Source organism: Electrona antarctica (genome assembly GCF_951216825.1).
Source record: "Electrona antarctica genome assembly, chromosome: 6".
NCBI classification, from domain to species: Eukaryota; Metazoa; Chordata; class Actinopteri; order Myctophiformes; family Myctophidae; genus Electrona; species Electrona antarctica.
Genome location: NC_136811.1, coordinates 32,330,841 through 32,348,340, shown reverse-complemented (window position 1 = coordinate 32,348,340; position 17,500 = coordinate 32,330,841). Strand labels below are relative to the sequence as shown.

Sequence of the window (17,500 nt, the reverse complement as noted above, 5' to 3'; positions counted from 1 at the left end):
TACATATTGTGACATTGTGCACAAAGATTCCTGGGATGTAAAGCTACCAAGCGTAGGTACACTCTAACTGAGAGATCGCAAGTCAACTAAATGCAGAATATGAATGTGAAAAGTGGCTACTATTTCAAACCATAATCCTCCGTAGAGCAGAACCTGTTCTTTTGTCTCAACCCTTGTCCTCTCCAATCTGAATAGATCGATTTCAGCCTTGTCGTGACCATTGGTTTCTAAGCTTGTTCATTCCCCACCTCATTGACTCGTTGTTACCATCACACTGACTTGAAATGCCTCTCTGACTTAATTAAACTGATTTAAAACTTGAATCTGACATTGTTACTTCCTTAACCTTGATCATCAAAAACAAAGGTGTTTTCAGCTTCTGTTTTTGATGAGTCAGATGTTCATTTTGTTCTTTTGCTTTATCGTGAATACTGAACCGAGGTTTCTTATTATCTAGTTATGAATATTGTGAATCACATGTGGGAGGCCCGCCCCTCACCTCCGCTTCCGCAGCTTGTTGTTCTCCGTCTTGAGCACGTGGAGTTTCTTGGCAAAGCAGACAATTATCATGAAGAGCAGGAGGACTACCAAGGCGGAGGCCCCCACGGCCAGACACATCACCTGAAACTCAGTCACCACAGACTCACAGCGAGCCCCCTTATGCCAGATGTAGTCCTGGACATTACACCTGCAGAGAGATGCAGAGACATAGGTTTAAATAGGGAGAAAGCAACAAGAGGACAGTGGTGAAAAAAGTATTCATTTACTTCAAATAAATAAAAGTATCTATACTGCAGTTTAGAAATACTGTAGAAATATGTAGTAAAACTCCAGAATTCTAAATGTACTTGACTAAAAGTAAAAAAGTATTGGTATCAAAATGTACATTTTATTTTGTAAGTAGTAAAGTAAAGGTACTGAAATGTGGAAATACTCAATATTGTACTTAAGTACAGCACTTGAGTAAATGTATTTATTAACTTTACACCACTAAAAGAGGATACTCTTACGTCATACTTTTTTAGTTTTTCCAACGTAAGAGAAAAATGGCCACTAAGGCTAAGAATATGGCCAGTAAGGCTAAGTGCTTACAAAGTTGAGATGAATAGAGAAGAGACAGACAATGTGTAGAACAGAAGAGCAGAGAATAGCAGGGCAGAAGAAAACAAGAAAGGAAGAGGATGAACAGTGCAAGGTGTTGGTGATGAAATAAGGAATTGGGGGGCATAAGAAGATGACTGGTCAGTGGTTGGATGAGAAAGAAGTGGTGAAAGCAGGAGAAGAGGGGAGGGAAGAGGAACCATGTAATCTATTGTCAGGGTATTAACACTAACAGACTATGAGCAGGCTTTCAAAACGGCTTTATTCAAAATGGGATAATGTGACCAATCTGTCTGTCACAAAATTTGAATCAAATATATAGAGCTGGAGGCACAATTATAAACACCCTTGTTGGAATACGCTTTGCATTAGCGCAGACTTGTACCAAAAGAACATACAAAACACTTCCATATTTATCCTTTCGTACACAACAAAGATTTGTATAATACAACAGACCAACAGATGCATGCATATTGTATACACAAACATGCATACTACACAAAAGCTTGTACATGCATGTGCAAACAGCCTAACACTGCACTTCTACCGCCATCTGAGCCCCACACACACTCTGTTCCCAGTTGGCAGAGTATGGTGTCTGCCTGGGGACAAAAACGACAGAGGCAGATGGCTTTGTCTATAGACTATCTGGGGTGTAAATTGTCAAATCTATTTGACCGCTTAACAAGACTGCCATGCTATTAGGAAAAATCTGCCCCTTTGTTTTGCATTACCACAATAACATCAAGACCTGTCTAACTGAACTGAGGATCCGCCCAGGTTAAAAGGTTTGGGGAATGGGGATAAAGCAAGAGAGGTGGGGTTGAGATGGTTTGGTGGCTGAAGATGGACCTGCGAAGAAGAATAAGGCCAAGAGTAGGTGTATGAATGCTGTGAAAGTGGTTTATAAACGCGCGCAATGCATGTGGTTTATTTTGTTCTGTATGAGCCGAATACTGATGCCTAATGTGGCGGAGAAACAGAGAGAGAGGTGCATTTATATGGCAATGTTTATATAAGTCACAGCTGGAAGAAGAGCACGCACGCACGCACGCACGCACTCACGCACGCACGCACGCACGCACGCACGCACGCACGCACGCACTCACGCACGCACGCACACACGCACGCACGCACCCACGCACACACAAACACACACACACGAGCAAAGAGAAAGATACATGGAAGAAGAGGCTATGGACAGGCAGGTTGCCATGGCGACACGGCTGAGCTGAGCTGAACAAGAAGCAGATGCAGGTCAACACACATACATACACACACACACACACACACGGTCGTCCACCCAAACACATGTTCATGCATGTCTTCTCTCTCTCTCTCTCTCTCTCTCTCTCTCTCTCTCTCTCTCTCTCTCTATATATATATATATATATATATACTGTATACAGTATATAAAACTTTCTTTCCTGCCTTTCTCTTGCTGCTTGTGCTTATTTACCCTGACTTCTTTATTTTTTGCCTTTTTGGGTAAAATACAACAGTAGTCTCCTGATGAGCAGGACATATATTTTAGTTGAGTTCTCTGTGACAGAACAAAGCAGAGTGTTGGTAGGATTTTAACTTGCTTGACACAGCAGCAGGGCTTCATTGTTTAAATTGTGTGTTTTTTTCTCCTGTCAAAGTATGAGAAATAATAAATAATATTATAAAACCAGTGATTGATATATATTAATCTGACTTGGTGCGCAGGTTGCACACTGCACAGGGCTAAAGTATCCTCTCCCAACACTGGCCAGATTATGTGTTGCTGTTCTAGTGACTCCTGCAGGTTGATTGGGACACCTGTCTAACAGGAAGTGGAACTGGATGGGATAGTCATAGTGTGTAGCTGCCGTCTCCGCGTGTATCGGAGGAGACATGTGGTTGTCTACACCCTCGCCAGGCCAACAGTCGAGGGTTAACAGCAAGAGGGATTTGCACTCGATCTCTCAATAACACTTCTCGTGACTCCCACAGTCCTCCCCACAGCATCGTACCACAGAACCTCTTCTCCCTAACCCGTCATTATCTCCATCACTGTGGCTCACCACAGCCTTCTATAAAGACTCCCTCTAACGGTCTAACCCATCGGGCACACGACAGAATTAGCAGAGGGAGGGCTGATGAACAAATCCTCTCAAAATGTACCTGATTAGACTGCACTGCTGGGGCAGGACAGCCAGACACATAGCCTGGCACAGAAATGGGTCCTGGACTGGCTATGAGGAGGGGAAGTGTCACACATAGGGGCTCCTTAGGAGGGGTATCCCATGTTGCATTTGATGAGGGGTAATAAGAAGGGAGGAGAGGCTAATGAGCTATACGCTGGGTTTGGGAAGGAGAAACAGCCGTGGTCATTTGTTGCAAAGGATGGGATAGGAGTCAGACAACTGGGCCGTGGGAGGTACTTGGACTTTCATGGTCATGGAACAGATTTTCATGGAACAATTATGTATGTCCCATAAAATTAGCTCAAAAAACATCTTCATGCTTTTGTTCATTGAACTGTGTACTGGCTGCATGCTTTCAGTAATAGGTGGTCTCTTGTTGTTACACACAAGCCTGATTTCACAGCCTTGTTGTCTCCACCAGGCCGAAGGCATGGGGAGAGAGTATGTTTTGCACTCCGTCCGTGTGTGTGTCCGTCCGTCCGTGTGTGTGTGTGTCCGTCCTTCCTTCCGTCCGTCTGTGTACAGCTAATCTCCGGCACCGTTAACCCGGTCGATGCCAAACTTTGCACACACACTCCCTGGATGCCAACCATGAACCTCTGCCCCGCATTTTCCAGAACGGCCTGTTATAGCGCCACCATGAGGCAGCTTTTCACATGTTTTACCTAAAACTGCACCGATCTGCGTGAAACGTTGCATGCACACTCCCTAGAGGCCAAGGACAAACCTTTGACCTGCATTTTCCGCATCTGCCTTTTATAGCGCCACCAGGAGGCCGACTTTTGTAAAACACATTTTTTGATATTACTCCTCCAGATTCTGTCCAAAAATCTCACAAATCGTTACACAGTATCTCTATGGTCATGTGCTCAAGTCGGATCTGTCCGATATTTCATATTCCATCATAATTGGCTATAATTGGCTTTCACAGTTTGCAAGATTGCCCCGTTTTGAACAAAAGCCTCAAATCATGAACGCAGCATGCAATTTACGTGAAATCTTTCACACATTTTCTTACTGGGCTGAGGAATATATCCCACCCTTTTCACATTGGCCTGTTATAGCGCCACCAACAGGTTGATTTTTGCTAAACACATTTTTGGAACAAAATGCCTCAAATCATCCAATTGCCATCAAAGGCAAACATGTTTATATTACTCCTAAACATCTCACACAGTCCTATCCTCCTGGTGGAGACCTGTGCCCAGAAGGGCACTTTTTCTAGTTGTTGTTGTGTTCATTGAGAACACATGTGACATATGTTTATCAGCTGGCAGACAGGCTAGGGGAAATATAGATAGATTAGGCAAAAGTTGGGAGGTTTGTGTTGGGGTGGGAAAGAAGAGGACAGACAGACAGAAATCGGCCAAATCATTTACAAACATTTCTCCATTTGACATGAACGTATCCAACCAACCGAATTCTTGTTAGGAATGTTATATATCTTGATTCTTGAATGAATTAAAGTAAAATATACTATCACTATACCAGGAATATGAGGTGACTTAGGTGGTTTGACCTTGTTGCCTTTACTGCTACTGTGACACCTACATTTTCTCCAGGGATCAATAACGTTTTAATTCTTATCTTATCTTTAGGGCTGTCAAAGTGAAAAATAAAGATTTTGATGGCATCGTGACTACGAGCTGTGCGGCCTCTCTCCTTTTTCAGTGAGGGCTGTCAAAGTTAACACGGTTAATTATTTGACTCGCAATGAATCGCATATTTATTTATTTTAGCCATTTGGCCTATTCGTAGTTTAGGACACAGCTCTAGGACATGTCAGTGAGCATGCTCCTTATGTTTTGCTGTTATGTGTTTTTGGATTTCTATGGTCATTGTAGATGTTACATACCTTAACGGTTGTAACCCTACAACTCATTAGACATTACATTTACTTGTGTGTACAGCAAGCATATTTTTCCATTCCCATGTTAATAGGGGTATAAAATATACCTCTAACATACATTGAGAACAGATAAAAAAGAAAAGAAAACGGATGAAATGTTTTTCGATTACAAAGCTTATGTGAACTTAACTTATGTGATCTTATCTTCACATAACGCACACTGGCACAGGAGCAACTCTGGATAGTTAGGGGTGTCTTTTAATTTATTTTAATATACCATTGATTGTAACGCTAACAGGATTGCACGAGGATGGCAGCGCCCCAAGCAAATTAGCTGTACCCCGGGAGCACTCAGATCCATTCTGAACATCTTAGCCTTAGATGTTCAGAATGGATCTATAGATGCAATCTCCATTCTCCACCAAAACCTATTAACATCAGACTCCCTGGAGTGTATTTCATATAATAATAATGGCACAACCCCCAAGCCAATGATGTGTCACACAGATGTGGCCCAGGTATTAGTCATCTACAAGCACAGAGATGTGATGTCGGAGTAAGCTAGCAGCAGAAGCAATTGTTAGCATGGTCAATGGTACTGTCCACTGCTCACGTATGACTGTGCGGGCGCGCGGGCAGGCATGCGTGCGTATGTGTGCGTGCCATGTGTGCATGAGGAGGACAGGGGTGTGTTTGTGGGGTGTGTTTGTGTGTACTTTCCATGGTGTGGCCATGCAATCTAAAATGGCCATGGACAGACTGTATACCTCCCCTTAATTATATCAAGCTGCAGGACACACACACAGATACACAAACACATACGCGCACACAACCCAGTAAATTCGGCCTGGCTTGCCCCGATCATTTCCATCCTGGCAGGCGAAGTGGAGCTCTGACTCATTCTCTCACTCCCTCTCTCAACTTCTCTCACTCCTCCACTCTTTTCTTCCCTTCTCGATCCTGAACTGTGTGTGTGTGTGTGTGTGTGTGTGTGTGTGTGTGTGTGTGTGTGTGTGTGTGTGTGCGTGTGTGTGTGTGTGTGTGTGTGTGTGTGTGTGTGTGTGTGTGTGTGTGTGTGCGCGTGCGCGTGCGTGCGTGCGTGCGTGCATCTCTCTCTCTCTCTCTGTATCTATGTTGACCTCATCTACTTACTGTTCCATGTTCCTGGATAGTGCATCTTATTCTCTGTGTTTGTCTCTTGCTGTCACACAGACAGCCTGCACCATCCTCTGTTTGAGTCCCATGCCTTATTTATACTCGTGTCCTGTGCTGAAAATAGCTGTTCTACAAGTTCACAATACGTTGCATTGTGACACGTTGTGAGCTTGTAGATCGGTTATCAAGGCTTCATCCTCACAAGTGTTTGATTTTCTCATAATTATCTCTGTTTGTGGTGTTTCACTGACACCATGGCATGAGTCAGTCTTCAAGTCAGACAGACAGACAGACAGACAGACAGACAGACAGACAGACAGACAGACAGACAGACAGACAGACAGACAGACAGACAGACAGACAGACAGACAGACAGACAGACAGGAATGGCTATGCTAAAAGCCTCACAAAGTGATCACATCATTACAGTGCATTCATGCGAACAAATCAAGCCTATGTTTTGTCCTTGATGCTGTGGACCTACTGTACATTAGCCCTCATGCTCAGCATATGTACTGTACTGTATGTATGCAAGCTCATTCTATGACAGGAAGTTGCAGTATGTACGGGATCCGATGGTAATGCGGGAACAGCGGTCGGACTAGCACTCGAACATGCGCTGCTCCCGTGCTTGCGGTTATGGTTAGGTTAGGGTTGAGGTAGATTGTCGGTCTAATGACTGTCAGACCAATAATAGTGTCGGAAGTTGGAACTAAAGCCTGTATACCGTATGCACTTATTGACTTCTGTGAGGTCACGGTGCTGTCATATTGTACCATGAGGTAATGAGTATTATTGTTAATATTATTATCATCTCAGCTTCAGGGAGTTTGAATTCTGAGTGTTAAATTAACACTCAGGGTTGTACAACAAGTGACACATCCCAGAATCCTTTGCAGCCTAGAGTCTAGACTGCATCATTATTTCCATGAAGAAGTATGTCCAAAGTTGTCAGTCCTGGCAAGATTGAAGCTGGAGAACCCTGAGGTGTCTTCAAGTTGTGATTTACTGAGGAAATCACAACTTGCCTCAGCCTCAGCTCACAGCTTCACGTTGCAGCACTCAGAGTATGGGTTTTATGCCTTTCAGACTATGGGTTTTATGGGTAAGTCTCCCATTGGCTTATGAGGCAGCCAATCATGACTAGGTCGCTACTAAGGTCGCTAGTAGAGGTAGATCAACATGTTGCCCAACCGCTTTGCAAGCAGCTGGCAAAACATGGATGTGGAGATACAAGGTTGGGAGCGGCTGTTCTGCTCTTCTACCAACTACTTTGCATTTTGATGTCACCAGACGTATCAGTGGGCAATCTTCGATCGTCTCACACCACAAAACATGTGACACAGTTACACCACACATGCACACGTGCACATGCACATGCACACACACACACACACACACACACACACACACACACACACACACACACACACACACACACACACACACACACACACACACACACAACACAAACACACACACACACACCAACATGCGCACACACACACACACACACAAACACAACACACACACACACACACACACACACACACACACACACACACACACACACACACACACACACACACACACACTGGTTCTCATCTGTGCCAGCACTCCACTGACCTATATTAAGTGATTGAGTGCCCAACATTCAATCACCTCTCAAGCCTGTTTTCATCATCATCAGCATCACATGCTGAATTTGTAGATCTGGCAGAAAATGTAATCTGACACAAACAAGCTATGAGTTGCGTTATGATCCAAGAATCCATGGGGGAAAAGATGTTGATTGTACGACCTATGGTGACTTATAGGCCAAAACGTGAAGTGGACCGTTGTAGCGCCATCACGAGGAGATTTGAAAAAATTGGAATGGAGGTTCTTCCTTGGCTTAGTGGGAACGTGTGTTAAGTTTCCCAGCAATTCATGACGTGTGGCATTTTGTGCAAATGGAATTTGAGAAATGTGACAGATCAGGTCATGACTGCAGAGATAATGTATACCGATTTGCGCTTGGACTGTAGGAGCAAAATCAAAATAATTATTTGCAAAAAATTGGCCTCCTGGAGGCGCTGTAAAAGGCTAAGAATTTAGGGCAGAGGTTTTTCCTTGACCTCTAAGGAGTGTGTGTGCAAAGATTCACACCGATCGATCCAGTTATAGGTAAAAACATGAATCGGACTGTGCACAGTTTCACAGGCCAACAATGCCTGAGATTAGCTGTAGACGGACAGATGGATAGACAGACAGACATACGGACGGACAACGGACAACATCCATCCCCAGACTGGTCTCCAAAACATGCCGCAAATACTGAGGGATCTTACATATATTGTCCAGATTCAATTACTTTTTGGACTATGCTGTGGAACCATCGCTCTAATTTAACACGAGTTGTTCCAAAACATGGGCAAATGGCATGTGAATGTGATGGACTCAGTGAGAGGATACAGGACAAGAGGCCATTCTGGTTAGAGCCATGAATTGACTGAGGTTACCTTTGTTGTCTCTCTGGTGGAAATACAGTAGAGGACAAGAGAATGATCCGGTGCAGTGATTCCCAACATGTGGGTCGGGGTACGTTTGAGCTTGTAGCTCTGTTATTTTCAGCATGTGATGCTGTCGTACAACAGAGTATAAATCAGATCCACGGGCAGAAGCCTTTTATCTCCATATCTCATCGTATGACAGTGTTGCACAAGAGTAGCAAAATGATCTACAAGTGAAAATGGTTAAGTCTGTCTCTTAACCCATGAAAAGAAAGACCAAGAGTACTAAATACTTAATACTTAGGATCCGTTTTTTTTAGTCCCATTTCCTGAATAGTAACCGTTTTGGACATCCGTCAGCGGTCATATGCCATATCACAGAATTTGTACATGAGTGTGAGTGTGAGTGTGAGTGTGTACATGAGTGTGAGTGTGAGTGTGAACATGAGCCCTCCAGTCCAAGCCCTGCAGATGAAAGCATTGGCATGGTGTCACGACTCACTAGGCTCATGCCAGCTCACACTTTCCATCTTCATCTCTATCAGATCCAGTCAGTAAGCTGCCAACTAACCAGGGACTTGCTACCATGTTTATAGTCTACAGTACATTTTTATGCCAGTATGTGCAGGTGTTCACTAATTGGAAAGCTCTCCTAGTTGATTGGTGGGTTCAGTGCATTTGCAGATTACTGATGTATTCTTTATACATCTAGAGAAGAAAACAGATGCTGCTGCACCAGATAATTATTATTTTTATTTTAGCATTTTATAGTGGGGAAAGATCTGTTCACAATCCACATAGAAAAGGAAAGAATCACTATATTGGCCATCATATTGGTAATTGCAAACACTGGACACTGAACTGCTATCGGACAGAACATGCTACCACAAATCTCCTCCCCTCCCCCACCTAAGCCAAACAACCGTCCAATCCGCCATTAATCCTCAACCTAACATGCTGTTTTTCAACTAATGTTTACAGCTTTCCTCATCATCGTCATGTCTTCTAGCTAATGGATCACAAATGAACAAATACAACACGAATACACGATCTTCAGCTGCTATCTTAAAACCTAGGCCTCGTGTTCACGTATATCAGCAACAGAGGTCTCTCCTCCGATCCTGTCTGCATCATGGCTTAAACCTTATAATAACTAAATAAAAGCTTAACCCATTGACCTTCAACCTCCACCTAGATACAACAACTTCCATGGTAACACAGGTTGCTTGTTGAAATCCTCACAAGCCGAGAGGCTTTGGATTTGAATAATGGCAGTGAATGCATGGGACAGAGAAGAAAGCTATATCCAATTTAGAGAGCTGGAATAAACTCACATGATCTCATATGAAATATGAAAATGGCATTAGGCACACACACACACACACACACACACACACACACACACACACACACACACACACACACACACACACACACACACACACACACACACACACACGTGACATGACGTGCAGTTCGCATGACTCAATCTTACAGATGCTAGCCAAATTGCAGAAAATGACCTGGCAAAACAAGGGAAGTTTCCTCATAAAACTCCCTTGTAAATAATCCAATAACATGTACTGGTTTCTATTACATACAGAATGGAGCTTCCCACATGTTAGTACTTACACATAAAAAAGCTTAGTATTAATTCAACTCTGAAGAGTGTATCAATGGAACCAAATCTGATTTGTTCAGAGTTAAAATAAAACTTTTTACAGAGTCTTGCATCTCATCTATTTTATTGCCCTGTTTACACTAAATACACTAAAATACAGCTGGGAATATGCATTATTTTCTTCTCAAAATGATTGATAGCACAGTGGTAAAACAAAACGTGGCATTTGATAAATTATAATCTGAAGTGGTATCTTAACTGTAGAACATGGCCATGCTGCTCATGTTGCCATTGTGTGTATGCGTGTGTGTGTGTGTGTGTGTGTGTGTGTGTGCGTGTGCGTGTGCGTGTGTGTGTGTGTGTGTGTGTGTGTGTGCGCGCGTGCAATACATCATACCTGCAAAAGACACCCATCCCCTCCAGCAGGTAGCACTGGCCCCCGTTGAAGCAGTAGCTCGGCAGCGCGTCGCAGGGTGAGCGGCAGCTTCCGTTCTGCGCCTGGTAGCCCGCACGACAGCCGCCCAGCCCGTCCGACCCGTCCACCGCCGTGGGAGGGGGGGCGGCCGCAGGGCCGGCGTCCAGGACCGAAGCCCCAACGCTGGGCGGAGCCGCGTCGGGGCCCCAGGGCCCGGATCGGTCCGGGGAGGCCGCGGCGGTCAGCCTCAGGTCGTCGTCCAGGCCGTAGGTGTCCGTGGTGGTGCTGTACGTGTACTCGTCGGCGGTGGGAGACACGTCGTAGGGCGTGAGGTAGTCGTAGTTGTCCGGCATGGCCCACGAGGTGGGGTCGCCGCCCTGTAGCTCGTGGGCCAGGGACGAGGGAGAGGGTGGGGCCAGGTCCAGGCCACGCCCACGGGAGGAGGGGTCAAAGAAGTCTACGCGGAGGATGTCGGGGAGGGAGGGGTTGGCGGCGCCCGGGGGCGGGGCAGTGGTGGTGGAGAGACCGTCCAGGTCGACCACGACCATGTCCTTGGCGTTGAGCCAAGGCGGGTCGGTGCGTAGCAGGCGCTCGCCGCCTTCCTCCTCCCCCTCCTCCTCTCCTTCCATGGCGTCGTCTTCCGTTTGGGGGGCGCTGGGTAGCAGCAACTCAGTCTCGGCCGAATCTGGGCTGAGCTGAGGCGGGGCGGCCACACCCCCTTCCTCCAGCGTTTCCCCGAACATGCCGCTGCTCTGTTCCTCCTCCTCCCCGGCCCGCGGGACGCGGCCCGCCCTCTGGGTCACAGTGTCAACCATGTCGGGGCTGGCCGAGCCGCTCACCCCGGTTACTGCCGCCATGACATCATTGACCTTGGCAAGTCCCTCCTCCTCACTGAGGAGGGTGGTGCCGTTGGAAATGATGTCTGGCTCAGTGGCGTTGGAAGCAGCAATGTTTCCTGCAAACACACAAGTTATTGTACTATTATACAACTTACTTAAGTGAAACAACAACTGAAAAATAAACACTTTAATGACAAGTCAATCAAGTCAATGTACAGTAATTTTACTTACATAGCCTCTATACCAGAGAAAATAGTGATATGGTGAATTTTCGCTAGATTTCTTTGTTCTACTGTAAGTTTTCAATAGCTTCCCATGTCTGAGAGACGCAATATTTAACTAATTATTATTTATATCGGAAAGAGTTCTTTGTTGCCATAGATTGACCTTATGGCCAGTGACTTTGTCCTTTGTGTCCAAACGGACACAAAGGTGTCTGACATCGACCACACAGGCCAGGGTAAAATACACAAGCCAAAATAAATGGAGAAGCGACTGGCCATGTACATACAGTTGGAGGCCATCGATATTGTTTTTGCTGAGGTTTGCGTGATCTGCGCAAAAGGACAGTTAACCCATTTTGGGCGGGAACCCCTTTTGGTGTTTTAAACATCATGTTATAATTTAGCTATTGAAAAATAGCAGATCTACAAGCTCATAGCGCGCCACCGAGTGGCGCGCTACGAGCTTGTAGGTCTGCTATTTTTGAAAAATCGTGAAAATATGTATTTCAGAAAACTGGAGGATTTAGAAGGATTTTTTAAAATTTTGAGGTCAGGCCTAAATGGGTCAAATGATAAGGGACAATATCGGTGGCACCCAACTGTACATACTTATTATATGGTCAATTACTTCATCCATGGGGGATTCCTTGAGTGCTTTGGAGAGCAGCTTTGGGGTCGCTACCCCATGTAGATTAGGGAAGGGAATCATATTCCAATGTACTTGTCTGAATGACAAGGAGCTGGGATTAAGGATTAGGATGCTAGCGGGATTTAGTAGACCTGGGGGTTGGGGCCCTATAAGGGCATGTCATGAATCCTGACAAGAGATGGACAACATCCAATCTCATCGATGACAAGACATTATAAATACCTGATGATGACACATTATCTGACACAGTAGTATCCCACTAAAAACAGTTGATCCTAAAATTATTGAGAATATCATGTTTTTATTATTATGACTTCCAGGTCACTGCCTGCCATGGTGACGTAACTGTACACGCTCACATGGGTTAATCTGGGACATCCCCCATCTGTGTTGTATTACATACACAATATAAATTAATAGGAGCACAGTTTGAGTCTATATGGACAAGTGGAAATGTTGCATCCTTTTTTCATATAATATTATATGAAAAACGCTATGACTTTCATTGCATGATTGTGTCTGGGTTTGGGGTTGAGTGGCCAACAATAACACTCTCACACACACACACACACACACACACACACACACACACACACACACACACACACACACACACACACACACACACACACACACACACAGTCACACACACACACACACACACACACACACACACACACACACACACACACACACACACACACACACACACACACACACACACACACACACACACACACACACACACACACACACACACACACACACACACACACACACACACACACACACACACCCTCAGATAATTAACCAGCATTAATCATGTGCCTTAATCTAAGAATTTCCTAATTCATTCAAGAAATTCCAGCAAAACAACAAGGAAGCCAATGAACTCTAATAAACTTAAGCCAGTACTGCGTTTTGGCTTCATTTGCCATTTCATGGCAGAAAATAATGATGGCTTAATAAAGACATAGCCCTTAAGATTTAATTAAATTGCTGTTTATTCCTCTGTGCTGTAATATCCTGAGTGTTAAAGTACATATGTACTTTCCCGTATACCCATTTTAGTGAATAGAACATTGTTTTGACCAATCATCTGTATTGTATGGTAGAGCTGTAATTCAAAGAAACCAAAAAGTGGAAGAGCCAATCAGTGGCTGCGCTCAGGGCCCCTGTGACTGACAGATGTCTCTTCCACTTTTTGGCTCCTGCTAAATGCCCACCCAGCGCTGGGGGCCAGACCGGTCTGCAGAAGACACATGATAATGTGAATTCACGCAGCTGGGATGGTTTACAAGGCTAGACTGGGGTTGCCAGGGCAATCAATTGGCTCATTTGGGCCTCGGCCAGAGCCTTTTGTACAATAGGCGTATCAGTGGGATCGGCGGTTCTGGACAACCGCCGATCCAACTCCATGCTGTGCGCTCAACTCCCACCGGTCGTCTGCGACGCGCACGCCGAATTTGGCGATTGGTCGGTTGAACGGTTCGCGAGGTACGTGCAGTCGTGCACTACAGACGTACATACAGAGATTCTGTGCATTTATTGAAAGTTGAAAAACAAGTTTTCAAACGATGACCATTTCATGACTTTCTTTGTATTAGTTTCATAAGTTTGACAATTATAAAAACAGATGCATTTCCTGCAAAGCTCCCAAGTGGGGCAGCCATCTGCCAGATGCCACTGAGCAAGGCAGTTGGCACCCCATTGATCCATGAAAGCTGCTCAGTGCACTGTGACAATGGGCAGTTCTAATGTGTTATTGTCATGATCTCACTGGTGCTCAACATGGGGTCCGGGGTCCGTGAGGGGTTTCCAGGGGATCCCCAGGTAAATTATTGCTTGTTAGGAGCTAAGTGGACACTTAAGAGTGTGCAATTGGAACCAAAGGGACCTATCGGTCGATTTGATTCCATTTGTACAGTATCAAAATTAAATTGTATATTGGGGTCTCAGAGATAGAAAATTGTATCTATTCTGTAGTGTAATGCCTAGGGGTCCTTGAAATGAAAACGGTTGAGAATCACTGATCCATATGAATGTAGTGCTACTAGTGCTGAAACAAAGTCCATGCCATCCTCAGGAAACCTTTGTCAGATAAATACAGCTAAAAAAATAAACAGATGCATATGTATAAATTACGTAAACTAATCGCACTATTGCCAATGGTGACTGCTGTCATATATTCTTTACTGTATAAGCCTTCAGTATATTGGAGGATTATTTTCTGGTATTGTTGAAGGTTTCTAGGTCTTTTGAAGCCAGGGTCGTATGGGGGTTAATCCATCTAACAGTCCCAAGGTCCACTGCTGTACAACACATCAACTGAGCAGCCGTTACGCCAAAAAACTACGCTTATCACTTACTCACTCACTCACACACGCACGCACGCACGCACGCACGCACGCACGCACGCACGCACGCACGCACGCACGCACGCACGCACGCACGCACGCACGCACGCACGCACACACACACACACACACAAATTACGCATACAGTAGTTTATCAAAGTCGGTGTCATCATTCATTCTGTTTACCTCTCTCCTTCTAAGCCAGGTACGCGTGCACATACATACATACATACACACACACACACACACACACACACACACACACACACACACACACACACACACACACACACACACACACACACACACGTGACATCATAAATACCCCTAGATCTTATAGTTGTCAGTCCATCACGCCTCGTGACACGCTCCATATAACAATCTGACATCATCAAACCCTCAAGACACGCTATATATGGCCATGAACCCTGGCCATACCTGTTTTTCATTGTGCATTTTTTGGTCAAAGACACTGACCTCATCTAACCCTGGATAACCATACATGGAGAAGACACCTAGATCATCACCTAGATCTGCATATATGGAGCTGGCCAGCAACTCTACATCTGACCTTAAACCCTTAGATCTCCATATATGGAGCTGACCTGTTCTGACATGCCATATGTTGATCCTCCCCACCCGTCCTTCCTGTTCTGACATTCCATATGTTGATCTGACCTCATCAAACCCTGTACACTCAAAACACGCTCCATATATGGCCAGTACAGAATTCATTCCAGCAGTCTGCCGTCACCCAGGCAGATGCTTCTCGCCCAGCAGTCTGCCATCACCCAGATGGATGCTTCTCGCCCTCAGGGTGTCTTTTGTTATTGCTGTCATTATATTATTGTTATACTATTGCTGATGTTGCTTGTTGTATCTCTCTCTGTCTCTTTCCTCTCTTCCTCGCAGATGTTCCTATACACTGGGCAGCGCACCCCCCCCCCCCCCCCCATAGGCTACATGCACCTACAGTATTTCCATTAAAATAGCAATATCTACTTCTCTGTTGTTGTTGTTTTTTCTTTCTTTCTTCAAAGATATATAGAAATGTACAGTGTAGCTAATATTAGAGGCTATATCCCCCCAATGTTACAGCACAATAGGCAACAACATGCACAAATGTGCTCTGTTACAAAATGGTGATATCTGATTTTTGGTTGTGTTATTTTCATTCCATTCATTCATATTCTTCTCTGTTGCTCGTGCATGTTCATTGACGTGTGCAGAGTCTGCGCTGTGTGTGTGTGTGTGTGTGTGTGTGTTGACTGGGCAGAGGAGCGCGGAGGGGAGGGGCTAGTGTAGGAACGACTGCTTCACTGTCCGGCCACCCAAAAGCCTGGCGTTTTTTTCCCCCTTGTCACCATTGCAAAATATGCATGCTCAGGGTGGGGGGGGGGGGGCTATATATGTAAATTGTCTTGACTCTTGAGACAACTTGTTATTCAATCAAAACACACACGCACGCACGCACACACGCACGCACGCACGCACGCACCACACCATATAGCCATATAGCCATAGCCACCATATATTTTGAGTGCAAAACTGTCATGATGAATTCTCCAGCTCAAGGCTGTGTTTGAGAGTATCCCTTGGGCAGACCACTCAGGCGACAGCTTTGCCTCTAATGAGACACTTAAGTCCCACGTTCAGCTTCCAGACAGTTTGACACCGTCTGTGTGTGTGCAGAGCCTAATGTTTGGAAAACAATCAGCACAGAAAGACAGAAACTGGAATCAAATGGAGTGACATGAGCTGTGAAGTACAACTGTACAGACACCTATATTCACTTTTTCTCCTCAAGAGGCGATTGCTACATGACTGCTGGGTGTTAGTCCACAGTGTCTCTGAAGTGTTTCAATTCAATTTACTCCTTTTCACCAGCTTGCCTCGTTAGCCTAATTGGATTAATGAGGACGAGCCTTTTGACAGGCTGCTTGTCTAGCACTGAGGCCGCTCCAGTAGAGCATATCGCATAAATGACACTAGAGTAGGTTCAAATTATACTTGATTAGCATTTTAGGTATTTAGCCAAAATTCTTACTGTGGGTGACTGGGTGCCTCACCTGGGTCACCTCAGTTCAGTGTTTGACTCAAATCCGTGCTGTGAATCATTTGCTGGTGCTGTGCTCCTCCCTAAAGAACAGACAGACCATTTGAATGGAGAGCTGAACCAACAGTGTGCAGACTAGAGTGACATATTCCCACACACCCGGCGCAAAATGGCACAGAGCTGTACTTTTTAACTGTGTTTTGTATTGACTGTTTTGAATTTGTTGTACGGTGACCTTGAGTACCCTGAAAGGCGCCTTATACATATAATGTATTATTATTATTATTAGAGCGCAGTGCAAGAGCCATTACCGTTTACAACCGATGTAGTTGTCTCTTTCATGCCCACACGGCACGCACACCCAAGGGTGTGTTGGTCTTAAAATGAGGTGTGGTCAGGCAAATTGTTGCCGCATTGCTATTTTAGGGGAGAGTCCGATTTCACACACATTCCATTGTACTGTCAAGGCACTTAAACCAAGCACCCTAGATTATTTAAAAATGGTCACTATCATCATTAGAGTCATCAGCCTGCATAATTTGGCTGTCCTGGGGTCACCCCGCGTTGGGTT

General features: G+C 44.9%; 1 protein-coding gene across 5 annotated transcripts in view; it reads right to left on the bottom strand.

Annotated features, from left to right (window-relative positions):
* cspg5a (chondroitin sulfate proteoglycan 5a) overlaps positions 1–17,500 on the bottom strand; it is a 37,782-nt gene that overhangs the window by 13,263 nt on the left and 7,019 nt on the right. For all 5 annotated transcript variants that reach the window (XM_079503915.1, XM_079503916.1, XM_079503918.1 and 2 more), the window contains exons 2-3: positions 10,787–11,759; positions 500–688 (exon numbers count right to left, since the gene is read on the bottom strand). In XM_079503915.1, coding sequence (XP_079360041.1) covers positions 500–688; positions 10,787–11,759 — 1,162 coding nt within the window. The remainder of the gene's footprint in view (positions 1–499; positions 689–10,786; positions 11,760–17,500) is intronic.